The sequence below is a fragment of the Plecotus auritus genome, assembly GCF_963455305.1.
Source record: "Plecotus auritus genome assembly, chromosome: 6".
NCBI lineage: Eukaryota > Metazoa > Chordata > Mammalia > Chiroptera > Vespertilionidae > Plecotus > Plecotus auritus.
The window spans coordinates 8,595,872-8,619,499 of record NC_137773.1 but is presented as its reverse complement, the minus strand read 5'-3'; the positions used below and the strand labels follow the sequence as shown (position 1 = coordinate 8,619,499).

Genomic DNA, 23,628 nt, shown 5'->3' with positions numbered 1-23,628 from the left:
CTGGTCCAAATCCAGGATATGCAACTGACTAGCTGTGTGACCTCACACAAGTTATGCCACTTGCCTCTGCCTCAAATTCTTCACGTATAAGTGGACATAATAACAGTATCACCTTCAGCTATGGGGCTGAAAGTAGTTAACAAATGTAAAGTGCTTGGAATAGTACTTGTCGTATTCTTAGGCTCTCAGATAATCACGATTATTATTTGATATTATGAATTCATTGACATGACAAAAATTTTGAACAGATCCTTGGAACCAGTAAGATTGAACTCATGATCAATAGCAGGAAGTAAATGATGTAGTCCTATCATTTAACTTCCGGGTGTTCCTGAGAGCACCATCAGGCTCAAAGACACCACTGTTTTGAATGCTAAAGAACTTCAACCTGGCCCTTGCCGGTGTTGCTCAGTGGTTAGACCACTGGCCCTCGAACCAAAAGATTGTGGGTTCGACTCCAGGAAACGTGGGTTGCATTGGAGAGGCAACTAATTGATGTGGCTCTCTCACATCTCTCTCTCTCTCTCTCTCTCTCTCTCTCCTTCTCTCTCCCCTCCACTCTCTCTAAACCCTTCTCCCCTCCATTCTCTCTAAAACAAATGGAAAAAAATATCCTCCAGTGAGGATTCACACACACACACAAAAAGAACTTACATTATATTTGAAGGACTAGGGTCATCTCCGGTAACCTGATCTGAGATCCAAACCAGCCAGGAGCGGGGGCATCCCCCAGCCCAAGCACCCCCAGTTAAAGAGAGGTGGCCCAAGCCTCCTCAGGACTTGCTTTGGGTTTTACAAGCCACGTTTGCCTTCCAGGTCCAGCTCGTCAGCAGGTCGATAGACCGGTGAGGCCACATGCCTGGCTTCTAACTCAGATGGCATGCCAGGGCTTGTGAGGGTTTTGCCACCTGGCCTTGGTTGTGGTGGGGCCTGCCCTGCGGATGGAGACTTTGTTGTCTCCTCTGGTACAATCTCTAGCTCTATGGGGCAGGAGAAGAGAGCTGCCATTTAATGTGTACCTGTTGTATTCCTGCAGGGCAGTGTGCTGAGGGCACTCGACACGTGTCATTTAAAGTAACCTCCCTCCCCACTTGCACACACACATACACACGTACAGTCCTGCGAGATACTGCTGTTCTCATTCTACAGGTGAAGAAACCGAGGCCCAGAAAAGGGAAGTCATTTCCTCTGGGTCACATGGGTAAAAAGTGATAGAGCTAGCCTTGATACCCAGGAGCATCTGACCTCAAAACCAATTCTCTTCACTCAATCCAAGTCAGCCAGTCAACTTCCGAGGCTCTTGGGTTACACTGGGGTCCTCCTGTCCCCGGAAAGGCGAGAACTTAGAAGAGCTGGGTTCTTTTTGGACCTCACCGTGTTCCTTCCTCACTACAATTAGAGGAAATGTGAAAAATAACTTATTGGGAGTCTTACAGTTAAAAATGCCTGTTGAACTACCCACCTGATTTCACTGACTCCTGTAACTAAGAAAAGACCAGAAAAAAGATCTTTAAAAGCATATACACGTGGGGACAAGGAGACTTGGAGAACAAAGTAGCCATACAGGGTTTGGCCAAAGTAAATTTACAGTTGTGAGTATGCGAAAAACTGAATTTATTCTTATGTTATTCCTTATTGATTATTGTATTATTTTCTGTATAAGCAACTGTAAACCTACTTCTGCCCCACCCTGTATAATGTGGAAGCTGGAAGGCAGACGGACAGCTGGCAACCTGTCTGGTAGACCTATCTGAGAAAAGAGAAAATGGGCCCAAAATGGAAAACACGACAATACTGTAGTCTGTAAAGTATACCTGCAGCCCTAGCTGGTCTGGCTCAGTGGATAGAGCATCGGCCTGGAACCGGAATGGTCCCAGGCTCGATTCCGGTCAAGGGCACATGCCTGGGTTGTGGGCCCGATCCCCAGTAGGGGGCGTGCAGGAGGCAGCTGATCAATGATTCTCTCTCATCAGTGATGTTTCTATCTCTCTCTCCCTCTCCCTTCCTCTCTAAAATCAATAAAAATATATTGGGGAGAAAACACCTAGACAAGCCTTGTGAATTGGAGAAGCATCTATTTCTGGGAGTGGAAGTGGGAATGAAGTGAGGAGGGTCTCAAGTAAGAGGATTGGATGAAAGTTGCTTCTGAAACAGACTACCTAATCTCCTCCCCAAATTGGTAACTGCCCATCCCCAACCGGCAAAAGACGGGAGGTTTATTTTTTGGAGACAGCAAAAGAGAGTTTGGACTGCAGGACACACGGCAGGTTCACTGCGGGGCCGCATCAGACTGAACACGTGGTGATTAAGGGAACGTGGACAGACAGGATTTTGAGACCCGAGCCCCCAGGTGCCACTTGGTTCCCAGAATGGTGCCAGGCTATTATTACCCTCCAGGACAGCGGAAGAGTCTGGGAAATCTGAACAGAGGAAAGAGATAAAAAGAGAAAAGATGTAAAGATACTGGCATTGAGGATTCCTGGATGAAGCAGTACAGCCAGATCATGTACCCCATCATCCAGTCACCAAGCTCCACTCCAGCCAGCTTTTAGGGCCCCCACCTTAAATGTGGGCCAGCGGCTGAGATCCAGATGCCCGAGGGAAGCCTCAAATGTGAAAAACAAGAGATTGAAGCAAACACATGGTGATGGGAAGGCCTTGGAGGGAACAGGGAGTGTTCGTGGAGAAGAAAACGTTGAGAAACTACACAACCATGAAACAAGAACAGGATGCTACATTTTATAAAAGGGACCCACAGAGAACACAAAGGAGCCTTTGGAAATTAAAATACTTCGGAAGAAATGAAAATATCTGAAGGAAGACTAGAAAGTAAAATGGAGGACATCTTCTCAAAAGCAAAACAAAACCACAATGAGATGAAAAGTAAGGGGAAAATATAAAGCACCAGGCCAGGAAAACTGAGTAATAGGAGTTCAGAAAGAGCAGAGGAAATGGGGAAAGAAGCATCAATGAAATTATTCAGAAAAATTTCTCAGAACAAATGGAGGAGAGTTTTTAGATTGAAAGGCTTCAGTGAGTGCCCAACACAATGGATAAAAGTCAACCACACCAAGTCATACCATTGTGCAACTTAAACACTGGGAACGATTCAAGATCCTAAAAGTTTTCCGAGAGAAAAACAGGTCACAGAAAATTGATTAGGACTCAGAATAGCTCTGGATTTCTGAATGGTGACACTGGAAACCTAAAAGACGATAGAGCAATGCCTTAAAAAATTTTAAGGAGAATCATTTCCGACCTAGAATTTTATATCCAGCAAAACTACTTATAAACTAGTATAGGATAGAATGAAGATATTTTTAGAGATGCAAGATTTCAAAAAATGTCCTTCCTTCTCATTTTGGTGTCCTGCCTAAATGAGGGGGTAGGCCCCAGAGGGGAAGACATGGTATTTAGGAAAGAAGGGAGCGGCCAGGAGGGGATCCCAGGATCCCAACTGTGCATGGAGAGCAAGCAGCTCACTCTGAAGCCAGCACACGCGTTGGCAAGACAGAGCCAAAAAGAGGAGTGGGGTGTACTGGCCTGGACTCTGTGAGAGGAGATTTAGATAAATGGCAGAGTGTGAGGTGGAATCAGTGATAAGTTTGTAGGCAGTCATAAAAATGACAATTATTAACTCCAGAAAAAAATAAATGTGCTGGAAAGAAAAAGTAAGCAACGTCGGCTACGTGCTTCTGCCCCAAATAGTGTTTACAGAGTGAATGTAATGCAAACACTGAAGATTGCTTCCACTCAAGGATGTGTGGTATAGGGGCTGGGAAAGGGAGGAACGTAAGCCTCCATCCTCCAGAGAGACAAGTTTAAAAATAATGCCTAACACTGAAAAAATCTAGAAGCAGCAAAACACACATATTATTAGACACCAGAAACTGGCTGAACACGTTTAAATGGTTCCCTTTTAGGGAGTGAGATACGGGGATAGGGTCCTATGAAATGCACACACACACACACACACACACACACACACAGCAAAACCTGTACTCTGTTGGACCATTAAACTGTATTCATATACAGGATGGGGCAAAAAAGTAGATTTACATTTGTGAGTACATGAAAACAGTTCTTGTGTTATTATTGTTATTTATTTTTTGTTTTTTGTTTTGCTTTTTAATTAAATATATTTTTTATTGATTTTAGAGATGAAGGGAGAGGGACAGGGAGATAGAAACATCAATGATGAGAGAGAATCATCAATCAGATGTCTCCTGATGCCCCACACTGGGAATCGAGCTGCAACCTGGGCATGTGCCCCGACCGGAATCAAACCATGACCTCCAGGTTCATAGGTTGATGCTCAACCACTGAGCCACGTGGCTGGGCTTAATATTTTTTTAAAAAAATACGTTTTTATTGATTTTAGAGAGAGGAGAGGGAGAGAGAAACATTGATAGGCTGCCTCCTGCATGCCCCCTACTGGGGACTGAACCCCCAACCTGGGCATGTGCCCTGACCAGGAATCGAACCGTGACCTCCTGGAATTGTGACCTCCGGGAATCGAAACAGTGGGACTAGGCTCAACCAACTGAGCCACACTGGCCAGGGCTCTTATATTATTATTTATTAATTATTACATTATTTTCCATACAAACAACTGTAAACCTACTTTTGCTCCACCTTGTATAACAAATAAAAACAGAACATTTAAAAAGGTGAGACTTGAAAGCTGGTCTCTAAGGTCCTGTTGAAATATAAAGTCCTTTTTGTTGGAGGGTTAGTGAGGGGACACGTACACAAAGGGGCAGCTGACAGCCTCTTTCTTAATTGGGTACTTAGTTACTTTTTGGTATATTTCTTTCTGGTCTTTCTAGATCAGGGGTGGGCAAACTTTTTGACTCGAGGGCCACAATGGGTTCTTAAACTGGACCGGAGGGCCGGAACAAAAGCATGGATGGAGTGTTTGTGTGAACTAATATAAATTCAAAGTAAAGGAGCGGAGGGGAGAGCAAGAGAACCCTCCGCTCTTTCGGCTCCACGGGCCGGATAGAACAGCCGAACGGGCCGGATCCGGCCCGCGGGCCGTAGTTTGCCCACGGCTGTTCTAGATGTAGAGTGTGTGTATTTGTTTACTGTGTATTTTTTCCTAATTTGTTATTCTTTTTTTAGTTTTTTATAAACTACTAGAGGCCCAGTGCACGAAATTCGTGCACTGAAAGGGGTTGTCTCTCAGCCTGGCCTGCATCCTCTTGCAATCCAGGACCCCTCGGGGAATGTCCGACTGCCTGTTTAGGCCCCCAAAGGGTTCCAGATTGCAAGAGGGACGTAGCAGGGCACCAAGCAGCAGGCAGCCAGGGAGGAGCCAGAACCAGGGCCGCGCACCGCACTGCTCGCGCTCATCCCAGCTCACTGCTCCTGCTGCCGCCACTTGGTAGTGCTGCTGCAGAGTCAGGAGAGGCTCCCACCACTGCAGCTGTGCTCACCAGCCGTGCGCCCGGCTTCTGACTGAGCGGCACTCCCCCTGTGGGAGTGCACTGACCACCAGGGGGCAGCTCCTGCGTTGACCATCTGCTCCCTGGTGGTCAGTGCGCATCATAGCAACTGGTTGACCGGTCATTCTGTCATAACGGTCAGTTAGGCTTTTATATAGATAGATAGATTTTACATAACAATAAATTTTAGACATTTTTCCTTGTTCAGTATCCTTCTGCTCCATCATTTTATTTATTTATTTAAATGTATCTTTATTGTTGAATGATTACAGATGTCCCTCTCCCCCCCCCGCACCCCCCCCCCCCGGCCTACCACACTATTGTCTCTGCTCCATCATTTTAAATCACATACATTGTATAGTCTCCATTTTATGCATGTACCATATTTATTTAACACCCCGGCCCCCCCCCCCCCCCCGACTGTTGGACATTTAGGTTATTCACAAATACTCATTCCTTTCTGGGTTTGTCTAGATGGCCAAATAAGCCAATTTTTCCAACGTGTGTTTCTTCTACAGAACTTTTGTTCCTTCTTTTTCATTGCAGTGGTCTCTGGTTCGTCATCCAGCTCTAAGTATGACCCTGAGATCCTGAAAGCTGAAATTGCCACTGCAAAATCCCGGGTAGGGCCTCTTGGTCTGTGCTATCGATGGGGGTCACAGAGGCAGCCTTAGGTTACCAGCCCACCTGCAAGACAGAGTGGATGTTCCGACCAGTCAGGGGCAGCCAGTGCTGACTCACAGGCCCTGAATAGTAACAGTAGTAGTAGCAGTAGGTTGTTGTCATAGTAACGGTAGTGGTAACAGCAGCTACCCTGTATGCAAGGCGCAGTGCGGAGAGCTTCATGTGTAATACCGCATGTCCTTAGGACAGCCCCATGAAGTAGCTCCTGGCAAGATCTGCATTTAAAGATGAGCAATCAGAGGCGTAGGAGGGAAGTATCTTGCTCAGGACCACAGGGACTCAGGTGTACCCCAGAGTTCGTGGTGTAGTGCCTATCTTAGCTACTGCTAGTGCTACGAGATCCTGTTTAACTACTTCGTGATACCTTTTACTGATGTGGAAACTGAGGCCCAGCATTGTGCTCAGGGTAAAGTCAGCATTTTGAACACCGGTTTAATTCAACTTCAGATAGGTTCTACAAACTCAGATGCCTGTAAGAAAACATAAAAGGGGGGAGAGGGCAGGGGGAGGCAGTAGGGAGCAGTGGGGACTGTAACCTAGAAAGGTGAGCCCTGTCTACCAGGGTAGTTGAATTTCAGCTCTAGCCTACTGTGGCCGTGCAGGGATGTGGGCTCAGTGTTGGCAGGTCTTCTAGTATTTTTAGAGAACTCTATATTTAGGATTAGTATATGAAATTTCTCAATATTTAATTATTAGCAACTAATTTTTTAAAATTTAGTAACACTGCAGGCCAAACAAAAGCATTCCTGCTGGCCGGATCTGACTCCCGGGCCAAGTCTCGCCCCTGAAGTTAGATTTCTTTTTGCATCCATGCACAGCACTCCCATACCCAGGACCTGCTTTCAGTAACTCGTGGCTCTGGGAATTGCCATCATCCACCAGAACAGGAAAGGGAGGCTCAGAGAGGCGAGACGGCTTGAGAGAAGTCCCCCAGCTGGGCAGGGGGAAGGCCAGGCTCTATCCCATCAGCCAGCTCCTGTCCACTTCCTGTTTCCCTGGAGCGAGGGCTGGCTGTGGATGACCTGCAGGGCAACCAGGCTGGGATGCCGAGTCAGCTGCAGAGACCAAGGCAGCACTGGGGTCTTGTGACCACTGTGACCCAAGGGTTGTTGCTCTGAGCCGTTATTATAGGGGCGGCAGGTGGGGAAGGGGGACCTCCGGGCTCCCCTCAGGGAGAAGCAGCTTGCAGCTCCACGTGGCCTCTGACCTAGCCCCGTGTGTGGTCTTCCATCATCCAGGTCAACAAGCTGAAGAGGGAGATGGTTCACCTCCAGCAGGAGTTGCAGTTCAAAGAGCATGGCTTCCAGACCCTGCAGAAGTGAGTCCACCTGCCCTCCCGGGCTCCCCACATGCTCCCCTCCTGCCCCCTTCTCTCCCCCCGCCCCCCTTCTCGAAACGTGGCTCTCTAATCACTGGATCTCAGTTCTTTCCACTGGCATTTACCGAACATGCCGTCATCAAGGTTGGGGTTTAGAAAGAGAAAAGCGGAATCATTTCTGAGCACAGAGTTCGCACCGTCCCCTGAATTCCTGAAGCTGGCAAAGGCCCCTTCCTCCGTTCAGTTGAGGTTTATGAGCCAGTTGAGGTTTATGAGCCAGTTTAGAAAAAAGTATTGAGCATTTCTGTGTCCCCGTCTCATCCTCTCCACCAGAATCTCACATGCACAAAAACAAAACCAGCTCTTTTCTTTCCCCCACGGCCCCGAAAACGGAGCTTCATCCGGTGGGCTCCACTGAGGGCACAAGCATCTTCCACAGTGAATTACTGGCAGCACGGGCGCGATGCCATGCACACGGTGCTTTTGGGGTGACTTGGGAATTTCCAGGGAACGTTGACCAAACGAATTTTTCACTTTTAGAAGCTGACTTGCAGCCAAGCAAGATAGAGCTCTTTTGGGTTTTTTTTAGCTCTGTTGGGTTTTTTGTCCTTGTTGTGATTGTACCAAGAGCAGTTACCCCGTGCCCAGAGCACTTCCATGTTTCTGCATGGGTGACCTCGTGCGGTCCTCACTGCCACTCAGTAAGGAATGTTCTTTCAGCTCACTCCATTTTGTAGATGAGGAAACTGAGTCACGTAGTAAGTGCTCCAGCAGTGTTCGTTTACTGCTATTATTAACCACACGTGTAACCCAGGCGGAGGCATTGGGCACGCCCGGCATCTCCGATGGGCCCCTCGGGCGGTCATCCTAAAGGGGCCTGCTAGCTCTCTGGGAAGCTCCAGGGAGGACCTTCCGTAGCTTTCTCTTTTCTCACGGACATCTCACTCAGAATCCAGGGAAGTCACATCTGTCCAGTCAGTGGCGACTGTGGTCACTTGCTCTCTCCCTGACTCATCCTCTGAACCTCAAGTCCACTCCCACCTATCTGTGGCCAGAGCCCCAGGCCTTGGATATCGACCTCCAAGTCCTATGAGTTGAGGGAACTATGACCACCAGCTGAGGGACCTGAGGGTCTTATTAACATCTCCCACTGCCTGGGGTGATTCACCATGAACCTTCCCCCACTCCCCCCCCCGCCCCCGCCAACACAAAGTATTAGAAAGTATGGCTTTGTGTTAAAGGTTGTACACAAGACATTTTTTTATATTGTAAATTCTGGTTTTCTATATAGTAGTAAGTGCTTATGTAGATATGCTATTTATATATGCATATCTATGTATGCCAATCCTATCTCTCAAACCAGATTCCAGTCTCTTTAAGATAAGGGACCTTGCCCTAGCTGGTTTAGCTCAGTGGTTAAAGCATCGGCCCTCGGACTGAAGGATCACGGGTTTGATTCTGGTCAAGGGCGTGTACCTCAGTGGCAAGCTTGATCCCCGGACCTGGCCAGGGCTCATGCAGGAGGCAGCCAATTGATGTCTCTCTTTCTCTCTGTGTCTCTCGCTCCCCTCCACTGTCTCTCGAAATCAATGGGAAAAATATCCTTGGGTAAGGATTAACAACAACAACAAAAAGAAAGGGACTTGGCTTCATGCTTCTTGGCAATCTTCAGCAGTGCCACGGACAGTTGAGGGCAGTGATGTGAGCTTAGAAAATGCCTCTTTTTGACCTACAGAGCAAGTAGTCCTCCTCCGGCCTCCACTTAGCAGTGGGGCAGCTTCTGAGCACACGCCTCAGGGGCTCGTCCTCATACCGCAGGTGCCCGCCCGCCTCCCCCTCCTGCAGTCCTGGGAGCTTCTGGTGAGAACCCTTCCCATTATTCTCTGAGCCACCACAAACCTGTTTTACCACTTTGTCACCCTGTCGCAGCATTGAAAATTCTTGTCGTTTGGTAAGCTGAGCTGAAACCCCGAAGACAAGCCTCCTATTTTTTTCCCCCTCTCCCTCCGCCCTTCTGATGTTTGATATCAGCCCAGATAAGACTCCAGCGCAGCTCTGGCTGCCCACGCTCTAGCCGGAAGCCAGCTCCCTGTGTTCCGTGCCAGGAACATCTGCTTTAATGCACACCTTGGCTCAGAGGGTGAGGAATGCAGCCTCAAAAGGTGGCGGCCTGGGTTCAAATCCCAGGTCCCTGGGAATTTGGGAAAGTGACATCATCCCTCTGTTAACTGTAAAGATTGAATTGGAAAATTCACGCCAAATGCGTGACAGTGCCTGGCACCCAGGGGCGGCCCAGTGAGTGTAAGGCGGGTGGGTGACCACTAGCGAGTCTCCTCCTTGAACTTGGGAAGGAACTCGGATGAACTGGAGCCCATTCCGGGATTATCACTGAGTCTCATTCTCCTCCTTCCATTGTCTTTAGGCCTAAAGAGAAGTTTTTGTTCTGCCTACTTTATAGATGAGGCACTGGCGGGGGGGGGGGGGGGGGGGGGGGAAGAGTGTTGAAAATATACCCAAAGCCCCAAACTGGTAAGCATCAGAGCAGGGGTTAGAACCCACTGCTGTTGGATTCTGAAGCTCATGTCCTAATACGTCCCTTCCTGGCATCATCCCAGGTAACCCCCTCCCCATGCAGAAAACGTAAGCCCCTTCATAGGGGATAATACAGTCACTTCCTCCTACCCTCTCCCTCTGCATTGCATGGGGGACAGTGAAACTTACCATTTCTTCAATTCGTTGTCACCAACCCATTTTCAAAAGAAAAGGTTGATGGGGACTGGAGGGTACCTCTTAGGGGAGAATGAAAAGACGAAAGCTAGGCGTGGGGACTGCCCGCTGCCTCGAGACCCTGTGAATAAGAAAGAGTTGAGGCTTGGCACGCCGCCCCCGTGGGAGCAGGGCAGCGTGGTGTCTTTCTGCATGTCCTCAAGGCCGCCCTGCCCGGGTGAGGGCTGCCCGTACAGGACGGAGAGGAGGGGGCTTTGGTCTGAGCCTTTGCCCGCTTCTCTATGGCTGTGCTGTGGCCACGGGGCTCCTGTGACTGCGGTGCTAAGAGAAAGGACAGCTGCGCAATTTGGAAATCCTAAAACACACACACCCCTCATACCCCTTGAACCCCCTCCCCCCCAACCACACAACTTTTCTTTTTCCTTAAAAAAAAAAAAAAAAGATTCATTCACTGTGTTCATAATGGTGACCCTTTGTTCCCCCCCCCCCCCACCCCGATCCCAAAAGAGTTCCTCTCTGAGCTGCTCTCGGAGCCAAATTCCAGAGCCCGGGTTGCTAAGGCCCCTGAGAGGAATCAGGTAGAGGCTGTGCTGGAGCCGAGGGGCAGAGACAGACCGCTTCTGTCTCGCCTGCTGGGGATTCACAGCCGTCCTCACCGCCGGCAGAGGCCCTCCGCACAGCCCCTCCCCGAGCCCCCAGCCCTGGATGCGCCTAGATAAACGGTCTGTTCCCTCACCACCACCCCTTTGGGGGCAGGGCCGCCACAGGCCCAGACACTCGCTCCCGGGACCCTCCTCTCCTCGGAGCATCTCGGGCGGCCTCCGCTCCGCTGCGGAAAGCTCCCTTTAGACCAATTTCTCAAACTAAATCTGAGACCGGGTTTAAGGTACCCGAGTTCGCGTGACCTGGCAGGCTTGCGCAGGCCCGAGTCCTCGAAAGGAATAGACGAGCTATTTTTAGTGGGAGACACAAACGGGGCTTTGTTTTCTTTCTGAGGAGCTGAAATAGCGGACAGGGAGCAGGAGGGCTGCGCGGCTGAGACCAGACTGCGGTCCCTCCCTCCCTCCCTCCTTCTCTCTTTCTCTCCTGCCCAGAGACACAGACGATGAGACCAGGATGGAAACCTGCCCCGGGTCCTGATTCCCCACTCGGGTTATTTTTAGCTCAGGACAGGTTGGCGTCTAGGTGGACACAGAAAGGAATGCCCCTGCGCAGTTTCTACCCCTTGAATAATGGGCTTGTGGTGTTCCCTCCACCGTCAAGTGCTTTTTCTCCCTGGATCAAAGCCTCGAGCCTCGCCTTTGGCAAAAGTGTGACGCAGTTCATACTCTGTGCCCCCTGGACCTTGTCATCACCCCAGCCTCCTTCCCTGGGGGCTGGGACCCAGGCCATCTCTGGTGTGGTCTGACCTTCTGAAAACATCATGACCCTTCACTTTTTTTATCCCCTTCCCCCCCCCCCCCCCCCCACAGTGAACCTGTATGTAGGACCTAGATAAGCCGGCGAGCCCTCCAGGCGAGAAGTATTTTAATCCCTTACATTTGTCTGCAGCTTGCAGACTCCCTGTTCACACCCCATTTTCCATCCTTTATCCCCCTTGATATTCCCCACTGGCTGGGCAGGTGACATTACCCAGCTTTTTTTTAAGAGGAAGAAACAGGCTCCTGGTGGCTGAGGGCCATGCCCAAGGTCAAGATGCTCCTGGCATCCAGTGGGCAGAGGCCAGGAATGACATCAAACATAGGACATCCCCCTACAAAAAGGAATGATCCGGCCTCAACTATCAAGAGTTCTGAGGTTAAAAAAAAAAAGAGAGAGAGAGTTCTGAGTTTGAGATACCCGGATTAAAGGACTGGTCTATGCCAGACACTAAAGTTCCTCAAACATTCAAGCCTGCCAGAGTCAAGGTCACGATCCCACAAATCATTAATTATAACACAGAGTAAAGAATGCAGTGTTGCAGCTAGGTGCAGTGTGCCCTGGGAACACCTGGCCCAGCCTGGAGGACCCAGGGAGGTAATCCGGGAAGGCTTCCTGTAAGAGCTGACACTTCGAGGACCCTTGACTTCAAGAGTGGTCTTGCTTCTACAGCCCCACACTATTTGCAGTCGAACATGGTCCTTCGGTGCCTTATTCCATAGGCAGGACAGAGAGAGGAAAATTCTTGTGAGAACGAAGCTCAGTGGTCTGTGCTTTTTCCCTGGGGACACCCTGTTTCTCACCCCATCTTTGACCTTTCTCGTTGATTGTCTCCTAGAATCGACCAGAAAATGTCTGACGCTCAGGGCAGCTACAAACTGGATGAAGCTCAGGCTGTCTTGAGAGAAACGAAAGCCATCAAAAAGGCCATCACCTGTGGAGAAAAGGAAAAGCAAGATCTCATTAAGGTACCGAAGTGCCCGTGACGTGTGCTCCATCTCCATGTCTCCTGAGCCCCTTCCTATGCCGGGCAGTTCAGAGCGCTGAGGCTTAAGTCAGATGGACCAGGCAACCCTGGCTGTCAGCTTCTCCGTGTAACAGCTCTCTCGTGGGTAAAGTGGGGATAAATCCTGGGTCATTCCTGGCAGGGCTGTGGTCAGGATTAAATAGGATCGTGGTAAAGCTGACAGTTCCTGCGTATGGACTTTGCTCGTCTCGTTTAGTCAGCACGATAGCCCTACGAGATGGGATCTGTGATTACTCCCATTTTGCAGGAGAAGACACTGAGGCACAGAGAGGTTCATCAGCTAGCCCAGATCACACAGCTAGGAAGTAGCAGAGCCAGGGGATCGCAGGCAGTGTGGCTCCAGAGCCAGTGTCCACACCAGTCTCTCCCATGGAAGGGGCCTGGCACAGTGCCTGGCACCTAGCCAGTACTCACTCACTGCTGGCTCTTTACAGAGAAGCAGGAGGTGTGGGTGAGCCTGTGTTCCTAAGGTGGCGAGCAAGGCACATGGAGAGTGACAGACCCAGCGCTCTCTCCCGGGAAGGTGTGTCGCTGACCCTGTCCTCCCCGTTCAGAGCCTTGCGATGCTGAAGGACGGCTTCCGGACTGACAGAGGGTCCCACTCCGACCTGTGGTCCAGCAGCAGCTCTCTGGAGAGTTCGGGTTTCCCGCTGCCGAAACAGTACCTGGACATGAGCTCCCAGACGGACATCTCGGGGAGTGTGAGTAGCAGTGCCTGTTGCTGGGGGCCTCGTGAGGGACCGCCCCCAGGAGACTGCTGGGAAGATGGCCAACTCCTCATGACTCACCTGGGGAGCCGGCTGGTGGCTCTCGGTGGGGCTGGCTGCTCTCTCTCTCTCTCTCTCTCTCTTTTGTTCATTTTCACCAGAGGATAGTTTTCTCATTGATTGTTAGAGAGAGTGGAAGGGAGGGCGGAGAGAGAGGGAGAGAAACATCAATGACACATCAACTGGCTGCCACCCGCACGTGCCCAGACCTGGGGCCAGGATCAAACCTGCAACCTAAGGTACGTGCCCTTGACTGGGAATCGAACCTGTGATCCTTTGGTGCACAGGCCGACACTCTAACCACTGAGCTACACCAGCCCGGGCTGGAGCTCCGTTCTCTTGCAGAGCTCCTGGCCCCAGCGTGACAGCAGATGGTGGTCTGAGGAAAAGCCGGCCCGACTCCACGTCCTTGGTGTCACTGGGCCATGTGCTGTGTCCCGACGCTGCACAGAAAGTGTTTTTGAAGGACCGAGGGTCTTCCCTTCATACTGTTTTGCAGCACTGTTCTGCGTTTCTCTCACCAGCTGGAAAACAGGGCACTCTCCTCCCACTGGTCCTAAAACAATGCGTGCAGCTTGCAGACCACGGCTGACTCCCAGTTCCCAAGCTCGGTCCGGTCGCCATGGTGAATGGTGCAAGCTCTGTCCAGACGTAGCTCATGAAAGCAAGAGCAGGCAATCCGTGGCTTGGGGAGCTTTTGTGTCCTAGAGCAGGTGACATTGAACGAACGCGCCGCCCAGCCTGTGGCTAAAATGCTCTTCCTATCTGATTTCTGTAGCTGTGTTCCCACTTGTGATGAGAAGCTATGTCCACGTCTGATTGGGTGAGCCTTATAGCTTCTTGCTGCTCTCGACAGCAAACAGGCTTTCCCCTCTCCTCCCCCACCACCCATGTGTCCAGCTGCCTGCCACCTGTGGGCCGAAATATTTGACAACGAGCTGTGTGCCTCCTTCCGGTTCTAGAACCTTCTCCTTGCTCACCCAGTGTTTCAGTCCTGACTTGCAGCCTCCTGAGTTTTCGGTCAGCCTCCTCCCCAGTGCCCCCAGAATGGCTTTTCCTGTGTATTGGCTGTCCCCGTTTCCTTCTGACCAGCTGTCCTCCGTGCTTCTGTGGCTTGAATGGGCTCCAAGCCATTTGCGGCTGCGAGATGATATTCTGGGCCCTCAGCTTCTCTTCTAGGCGTGACTGATGTCTGCGTTTGGGGCTCTTCCCACGGCCTGAAGGAAGGAAAGCGCATTTTTGCCACCTAACTAGCTTCCTTGCGATGCGATGCAGTACGCACAACAGCTCAGTGATTGGGGGGCGAGGGGCTATTCTTAGCTACGTCCCACAAAAGCCTCCCATATTTCCTGAGCTCCTGAAACGCCACTGGGCACTGGCCACAGCAGCCACATAACCATCCGGACTCTGTTCTTCCCTCCAGTTCGGCACCAGCAGCCACAATCAGTTGGCGGAGAAGGTCCGATTGCGCCTTCGATACGAAGAGGCTAAGAGAAGGTAATCGGGGCTGGAGGGTCCTAACGATAGAATTACCATTGCCAAGGGTCCACTCTTGCCTCCGTTTTACACGCCTCGTCTTGCTTAATCCTACAGAGATTATGAAGATAGGTGTTATAATCATCATGTTGTAATCCTCTCTGAAACTCAGAGAGGAAATGACTGACCCACAGACACTGAGCTGGGTAAAGGGTAGAGCGATGCTTTGAATCCACGTCTGGTAAACCTCAGAGCCTACTTACCTTTTCACCTGCTGGCCTCAGTGTCTGTCATCAGGGTTCTCCAATGATCCTCTACGCAGTTTGGTTTGAAGGAACACAACTGGTGTTTTAGCAACAGGCTAAAAGGACTGTGGGTCCTACCCCTGGGAGCAAGCTGTGCTTATAACCCGCAGGGTCCCTGGCGACTAGAGAGGTTCTGTGGCTTCACAGAACCCCAAGCGGTTGAGTTCCACTGCCACAAATTTAAAAAATGGTATTTTTTGTTAATCCTCACCCGAGGATGTTTTTCCATTGATTTTTTTTTAGGGAGAGTGGAAGAAAGAAGGAAAGACAGAGAAACATTGATGTGAGAGAAACACATCGATTGGTTGCCTCCTGCACGAGCCCCCACCAGGGCCCGGGCCAGGGAGGAGCCTGCAACCAAGGCATGTGCCCTTGACCGGAATCAAACCTGGGACCCTTTGGTCCGCAGGCTGATGCTCTATCCACTGAGCCAAACCAGCTAGGGCACACAAATAAAATAATACTCAGAGATGATATATTGAGAGCATCTGTTAGAGTCAGACATTGTACTAAAACATTCACATATAAAAAATAATAATTTAAAAAATAAATTAAAAAAATAAAACATTCACATATGCATTATCTCATTTAATATTAAAAGCAACCTGTAGGCTAGCTTATATTATCTCCATGCTAGAGAAGAGAAAGGTAAGATACAAGATATTTAATGATTCTTCAACGTGGTGAAGTCAGGATTGGAACCCTGGACAATCTGGCCTCAAGTCCATCTTTCTATGCACGGAGCCAGCCTTACTAGGAAGTAACCCACAGGACATTGTGTAGGTGAATGAAGCCAGGCATATGCATACATTTATCTTTAGACTAAATTGCCTGGCCAGGGACCTTCCAAGCCAGTCCAGGTAGAGTGTGGCAGTCCCCAGCTCTGGCCTCTGAACTCGCTGGGAGCAGCAGAACCCTTAGCTGCAAGGCAGAAATTCGATAGAAACTAGAAGGAATTAAAAAAAAAGGAATTTATTGGCTTATTGAACTCAAGTCCTGAGGTAAGCCAGCTTCAGGCATAGCTGTATCCAGGGACTCAACTGACGTTATAAAGACTCAGTCTCTCTTCTTTTCTCCATCCTGCCTGCCTGCCTTTGTGTGGAGCTGCAGCATTTCTAGACTTACCTACTACCAGGTTAGCAACCCCAGTGGAAAGAGAGAGCACCCACCTTTCCCAAAAGTTGTAACAAGTTTGGGGTCTGAGACGCCCTGGCTTTTCTAGGTGAAACCATCATTTTTTTGTAGGGTGGGGAAAATTCGAATGATCTGAAGGCCTAGGCATGGGTAATGTGCCCATTTCTTGGAGGGAGATTGATGTCAACTTGAAAATTTGGGAGGAGTGACTTCCCCAAAAAAATTTGGAAGATTGTGACCAAAAGAGGGAGACAGGGGATACTGGTCAGGTAGGGAAAAAATACTCCCTGTGCATTATAATTATAATTTCAGCTCCCCCTAGAGGTCCCATAAAACAATAAGACGTCCGCGTTTGGACGGCCACTTCTTTTGCCCTCTGAAGGGGACTGTAACCCCTAGATGTCTTCCAGCCTGTGGTGATGCCTGTCTTAGGTCATCAGATCTGGAGAGACTAAGATTGGAATCTTCCCTCTGGGATTGAGCCATTCAACTTCTTATCACAGAGAGAAGTCCTATCACATCTTCTCATCACATCCTGCCTCATCTGCCTTTATCCAGCTTCCTGCCTCCCCTCCGCCCAAAGCTCTCATGCAGGAGTAAGGGACTGAGTCTGCCTAGGGGGAAATCAAGGCTGCAAGACGTGAGGGATGGAGGCCAGGGGGAGGCTGTAGTGCAAGGTCAGGTCATTGTATGCCACGCTTGGTCGCCTGTGCATTTCTGGGCAGCGAGTCTAGTATATTCTCCAAAGGATGCAGGGCCTGAAGTTTGAGGAGCACAGGTGGAGAGAAAGAGCCACTAGAAAGAACATTCAAGAAAGCATCCATCACCCCTCCAATGCACCACACGCGGTTGAGCTGCTGCCAGACCTGGCCATTCCACTGTCCTCAGAGCAGCTGGAGAACAGCAGTGGGGGCGTTATCCCCGTCTTGACGGATTGCTGTATATGTGAATATGGAATTTAAATTAATTAGCTCTAAGAATCCATGCGTGCTGAGACACTTGGCTGTAGAGTGGGCAAACTGAAAATTTTCACTACACGGCACAGGCATCTTGTCTCCCACTCGTGTTTTGATAAACTGAGAGTTGGGCTGCATTGTCTGCAGATTTGATCAAACTGGGAGTCCAGAGCCCTGGGCTCTCAACAGGTCAAAGCCATGCTGTGACTTCCAGTCGTAGGTGAGTCTCTCTGGACATGTGTCCAACAGGGTGACCACCAGGTCTCACCTACCCTTTGGGGACCGGGAGAGGCCAGGACATGGTAGCTAAAAGCACTTGGCAAAGGCTAAATCCTAAAGGATCACATGACTGCCTTTCGATACGTGTATCAGTGCTCTTAATTATACTGTGAATCTTAATTTGGTCCAATGATAATCAGACCTACTATCTGCAAGCATTTGGTAGTGTATAAAGAGCCCTGAATGGCATGTTCTCACTTGGTCCTCAGAACCCACCTCTCAGGCACAGGATTCTGAGTCTCAAAGAAGTTAAGGGACAGGGCTCCCAACTCCTTCCTTAATGTTATTAAGTACCTGCAGTATACCAGGGAAAGTGCTAGAAGCTCGTGATGCCAAAATGACTTCTTAACAAAAAATTACCTTTCATCAAGAAGGCCAGAGCCCCCCTTTGTTCATAGCAGCACAATTCACCATAGCTAAGATTTGGAAACAGCCGAAATGCCATCAGCAGAGGAGTGGATTAGAAAACTATGGTACATCTACACAATGGAATACTACGCTACTGTAAAAAGGAAGGAATTCTCGCTCATTTATGGAAAATAAAGAACATTATAACCTGATAAACAAAAAGATAGATACAGAGGCAGTAAAGCACTGAACAGACTGTCAAATTACAGCAGGAAGGCTGGGGAGTGTTAAGGTGGTGGGGAAAGAGATCAACCAAAGGACTTGTATGCATGCATGTAAGCACACCAATGGACACAAGACATTGGGTGGGGGGTGGGATGAGGGCATGTGACGGGGTAGGGGAGGCTGGGGGAAGGTCAATGGGGGAAAAAAAAGGAGATATATGTACTAATATATGTAATACTTTAAACAATAAAAAAATAAATAAAAATAAATAAAAAAATAAAAATAAAATAAAATAAAATAATTCTTGCCAAAAAAAAAGAAGGCCAGAGCCGCCCTAGCCAGTTTGGCTCAATGGATAGAGCATTGGCCTGCGGACTGAAGGCTCCCAGGTTCCATTCCGGCCAACGGCATATGCCCAGGCTGCGGGCTTGATCCCCAGTAGGGGGTGTGCAGGAGGCAGCCAATCAATGATTCTCTCTCATCATTGATGTTTCTATCTCTCCCTCTCCCTCTCTGAAATCAATAAAGATATATATATTTTTTTAAAAAAAGGCCAGAGCCAAACCCCAGCTCCAGGCCTCAGGCCCCAGATCCACGGTTGCTCACACAGTGCTGCCACCAGACCCACTGGTTAGCAATTGTAGTCTTAGCTAAGGTTGTAGGGGGCCCGTGACTGCCATTGGTTTAGCACCTGTTATCTACCAAACAGGTGCATACATTAAACATGATATAATAAATACATAATAGCTCAGTTTCACAATAATTCTGAATGATGAATAATTGTTATCTTTACATGTGAATATGGAATTTAAATTAACTCCAGAATCTGTGCCTACTGAGACACTTGGCTGGGGAGTGAGCAAGGCTCAGGGAGTTTGCCCAATGTCATGTACCTGATAAACGGTCAAACCAGGTACCAACAACAGAGGCAGCGGGAACATTTATTGATCACCTACTATGTGCCAAGTAGCGCGCTCTGAGAGTTTATGGATGTGTCTCAAAGCCTTCAACCACAACTCATGAGGAATGGTTGCTGTCTTTGGAGAGACTATGACTTATCCAAGATCACATAGCTAGTGGTAAGAGGCTGTTGCCTGGTGATGAACCCAGCTCTCGATTCCATTCTGCCAGGCTAGTGTCCCCCCCGGCAAGGACATTGCCTTGTTTATGCCTCTACCCCATCCCTGCAGCCCCTGTTCATTGGCACTTGTCAGGCACTGCCTGGGTCTCCTAGATAAAAATATGTTCCCGGAGACGACATGCTGAGCAAAACGAAGTCAGGAACTGTCAGGCTGCTCGGAGGATGTCACGGCTCCTTGGACCTCACAACCTTGGACGTGCCATCTATTACCCTGCTCCCGCAATGCCACGGGCACACCGGTCATGCCCCCCTTCTCGGCCCGCAGGATCGCCAACCTGAAGATCCAGCTGGCCAAGCTGGACAGTGAGGCCTGGCCTGGAGTGCTGGACTCGGAGAGGGACCGGCTGATCCTGATCAGCGAGAAGGAGGAGCTGCTGAAGGAGATGCGCTTCATCAGCCCCCGGAAGTGGACGCAGGGCGAGGTGGAGCAGCTGGAGATGGCCCGCAAGCGGCTGGAGAAGGACCTGCAGGCAGCCCGGGACACCCAGAGCAAGGCGCTGACCGAGAGGTGGGGCTGGGCTGGGACCGGGGGGTGGGAGTTGTGGGGGAGGAGGGTGGGGCGTGGGGCCCTTCCCTCACTGCCCGTCCTGGGGCTGCCAGAGGTCCCATGTTTCAAGAAAAGTGTTAGGATTTTTTTTTTAAATACTGACAACTAATCCAAAAGTGTTTTGTTTTGTTTTTTCATATATTTTATTGATTTCAGATAGGGAGGGAGAGAGAGAGAAACATCAGTGATGAGAGAGAATCATTGATCGGCTGCCTCTTGCACACCCCGCACCAGGGATCAAACCCACAACCTGGGCATGTGCCCTGACCTGATTGGGAATGAAACCGTGACCTCCTGGTTCATAGGACAACGCTCAACTGCTGAGTCACACTGGCTGGGCAAATCCAAACTTTTTAAAAAAATACTATGAAGGCTAAATCAGCTTCTTCCTATGGGCCTGACTTAATCTGCACGCCACTGGTTTACATTCTTTGCTTTCAACCTTGTCACAAACTTTAGTTCCTTTATTGTCACACCAATATGCACACCCACAGTGCACAGAGCACAACCTCGCACCCACAGGAGGTCCCATCATCCCCAGCTTCTCATTTATGCATGCATTCATTCATTCATTCATTCATTCATTCATTGTGTCCATTACCTGTCGTACAGTCATCATTTAAAGCTCCTGGCAACCCTGAGGTTGATCTCCATTTTATAGATGAGGAAACGGAGGCTCCCCCAACATCCCTGAGTGGCAGAGCTGTGCGTAGATCCCAGGCCCAGTGGCTCCAGAGCCCATGCTTGCTTCAGGCTGCTGCCCATGTGGAAGGTCTTTTATTAATGCCTTCAGCCCCTGGGTGGCTTCCCTGGAACTGTGAGTTCACACAGCCAGTCCGGGGAAGCCAGGATCTCCACTCCGCAGGAGCTGCTGAGCGGGTGACTTGAAGGTCCCCCAGGGCAGGGCCCTCTGGAGGGACATGCAGAGGGCAGCCAGGGGCATGTGGGCAGGAGGAAGGGAGACCCTGGGGAAGGGTAGGGACAGGCTGAAAGCTGTGAGCCTCTGCAGGCGAGAGGAGAAAGCTGACTCAACAGTCTTCGCATCTACAGCTGTTTGCTTCCAGACCACGTTTGTCTGTCTGTGTCCATCCCTCTGACTCCTGTCTCCTTAGGTCTCTTTCTGGATCCCATGTTCCTCTCTCTCTCTCCTGTGTCTGGAAATGGGAGTATTATGGGTCTCATCTTCACACAATAGCCTTTCCATTCAAGATGCCTTTGAGGACAGGAATAGTTAAGCCACACCATAGGGCCTGCCAAACCCCCGTCACAAATCAGTCAGAGTGACAGACATCCCGACACCCCTCGTCCTAACCCCTCCCCTCCCCTCTCATAGGGCCTCCCACCACTTCTTAGAGCGGCTGTGCATTCATGCAGGGTGCTTGTTAGAGTGTGGGCTCCCTGGCTGCACCCCAGGGACCGGTTCCCCAGGCCTGGGATGCAGCCCAGGCTCTTGCATTTTTAACCAGCACCCCAGCTGCTAAGCTCAGCTTGTGCACCTTCTGCATCCTCTGCCTTCAATGCTTGATGTGTTCTTGGCCTCCCAGCATGTGCCTGGCATCACACACAAATGCCATCTGGCCGGCTCAGCCCAGTGCCTCTGGGAGGAGGCCTTGGGCGCCTGCGTGTTGCTGCCAATGGCTACACCCTGTGCTCAGGAAGTCAAGGCCACCTGACTCCTGGCCTCCCAGCATCCTGTTGGGGCTTCAGTGGGGACCTGCTTTTACTCCCATAGCACGCCTCCGTGGTTTTCTCCCAGAGAAGAGGAACACAGAGGTAGAAACGGGGGCCCCAGTGGCTCTTTGACCTCTTCCTTCCAGGGCTTTGCTCTTAGGGAGGGTCAGGGGTTCAGCCCTGTTCATTCTGTGGAGAGTCAAGGATTCTGTTCATTTCGGCCTCCATGTGCCCACCTGCTGCCTGCCCTGCCCCGGGCAGGACTCTGGAAGAACAGTGCCAGGGACGGGTGTCCAAGGACCATGCCAAGGCCTCTCTGCCTGCTGCTCCAGTGGTCTTTTCTGGAATTTCACAGGTTGCATTGACCATTGATAGTCCCTGCCCATCCCTGACCACTGCTCAGGTGTCTAGAGCCAGCTCTGGTCTTCATGCAGGGCCTGTTTTGAAGGCCTGGGATGCTGGTGGAGGGAGAGTGTGGTTAGATTTTTCCATGGAAATGGAGGGAGGTAAAGTTGGGTAGAACCCTAATTCTGTAGCTTTAAGTAAATTATTGGACCTAAGAACAACTGCTTCATATGTAAAGTGGTAAAAGCCATTCTTACCTCGTAGGGTTATTATGCAAATGAATTAAAACAATGTCATAAGTTTCCTAGCACAGCACTTGGTATATTGTGGCTGATGATACAAGCGTTGCTATTGGATTATCTGGGGAGCTCACATCTCCCCAAACATCACAGGGAAATGCTTCCAGAAGGTTCTTGTGTGTCAGGGCGTCCACCTCCACAGGTATATGCCTGTGATTCCTCTTTCAGGCACACATTCCTCGGGGCTCCCCCTCATGCCTTCTCTCCCTTCAGGTTAAAGTTAAACAGTAAGAGGAACCAGCTGGTGAGAGAACTGGAAGAAGCCACCCGGCAGGTGGCAGCTCTGCATTCCCAGCTGAAAAGGTGAGCGGTGGGCAGTGAGGACCGTGCTGTCCGGGGGCTGACCAGGTGCAGGCGTCCCTCCCGTACAACGTGGAGTGCAGACCTCAGGCCAGGGCCGTGGTGGGCAACTGGGTGTCGCTGGAATTTCACAGCATTTGTTTTTCTCAGATATATATATATATTTTTTTTTAAATATATTTTTATTGATTTCAGAGAGGAAGGAAGAGGGAGAGAGAGAGAGAAACATCAATGATAAGAGAAAATCATTGATCGGCTGCCTCCTGCCGGGTTCTCAGATATTTCAACCGTAGCCTTCTATTTGTTACTAGAGGCCCGGTGCATGAAATCATGCACTGGGGCGGGGGAAGGGTCCCTCAGCCCGACCTGCACCCTCTCACAGTCCAGGAGCCCTTGGGGGATGTTTGACTGATGGCTTTGGCCTGCTCCCAGCCGTCAGTCAGACATCCTTAGCGCTGCCGCAGAGGCAGGAGAGGCTTCCGCCACCACCACTGCGCTCGTCAGCCGTGAGCCCAGCTTCTGGTGCACTCACCACCAGGGGGCAGCTCCTGCGTTGAGCGGGATCAGGCCAAAACCAGCTCTCCGACATCCCCTGAGGGGTCCTGGATTGCCAGAGGGTGCAGGCCGGCAGAGGGACCCCACTGGTGCAAGATCAGGGCCAGGGTGGGACAAGGGAGGGCATGTCCAGCCCCTCTCGCTCAGTCCCAATCAGCTGGACCCCAGCAGCAAGCTAACCTACTGGTCAGAGTGTCTGCCCCCTGGTGGTCAGTGCACATCATTGCGAGCGGTTGAGCAGCCTTAGCATATCATTAGCATATTACGCTTTGATTGGTTGAACTGAAGACTGGACGACCGGACACTTAGCATATTAGGCTTTTCTTATATAGGATAAGTGATACTGCATTTCCACTTTAGGATATAAAGTTTCCTATATATATATATTAAAGCTTAACAAACTGAGTTGATGTGAATTAACATATTATTTTGGGCTAGATTCAAATATGGGAAAATACCATGAAAATGGAAAGCAGCGGAGGTTTGGGAAACAGATACAGAGGGGGAAATGAGCTTTCAGGCAGTTGGCTTGGGTTCGAATCCCAGCTCTGCCAGTTTTTGATTGTGTTGCCTTCTCGGGGTATCAGTTTCCTCTAGTGAAACGAGGGTGCGTGGTCTACCCTGGAGACTGTCAAGAGGGTCCAGCGAGATCATGCGC

At 50.1% G+C, this 23,628-nt stretch overlaps 1 protein-coding gene across 2 annotated transcripts in view; it reads left to right on the top strand.

The window, feature by feature from the left end:
- WWC1 (WW and C2 domain containing 1) overlaps positions 1–23,628 on the top strand; it is a 125,318-nt gene that overhangs the window by 68,919 nt on the left and 32,771 nt on the right. For both annotated transcript variants that reach the window (XM_080675329.1, XM_080675330.1), the window contains 7 exons: positions 5,994–6,070; positions 7,370–7,449; positions 12,434–12,563; positions 13,177–13,323; positions 14,813–14,886; positions 19,519–19,761; positions 22,329–22,418. In XM_080675329.1, the coding sequence (XP_080531455.1) occupies positions 5,994–6,070; positions 7,370–7,449; positions 12,434–12,563; positions 13,177–13,323; positions 14,813–14,886; positions 19,519–19,761; positions 22,329–22,418 (841 nt within the window). The remainder of the gene's footprint in view (positions 1–5,993; positions 6,071–7,369; positions 7,450–12,433; positions 12,564–13,176; positions 13,324–14,812; positions 14,887–19,518; positions 19,762–22,328; positions 22,419–23,628) is intronic.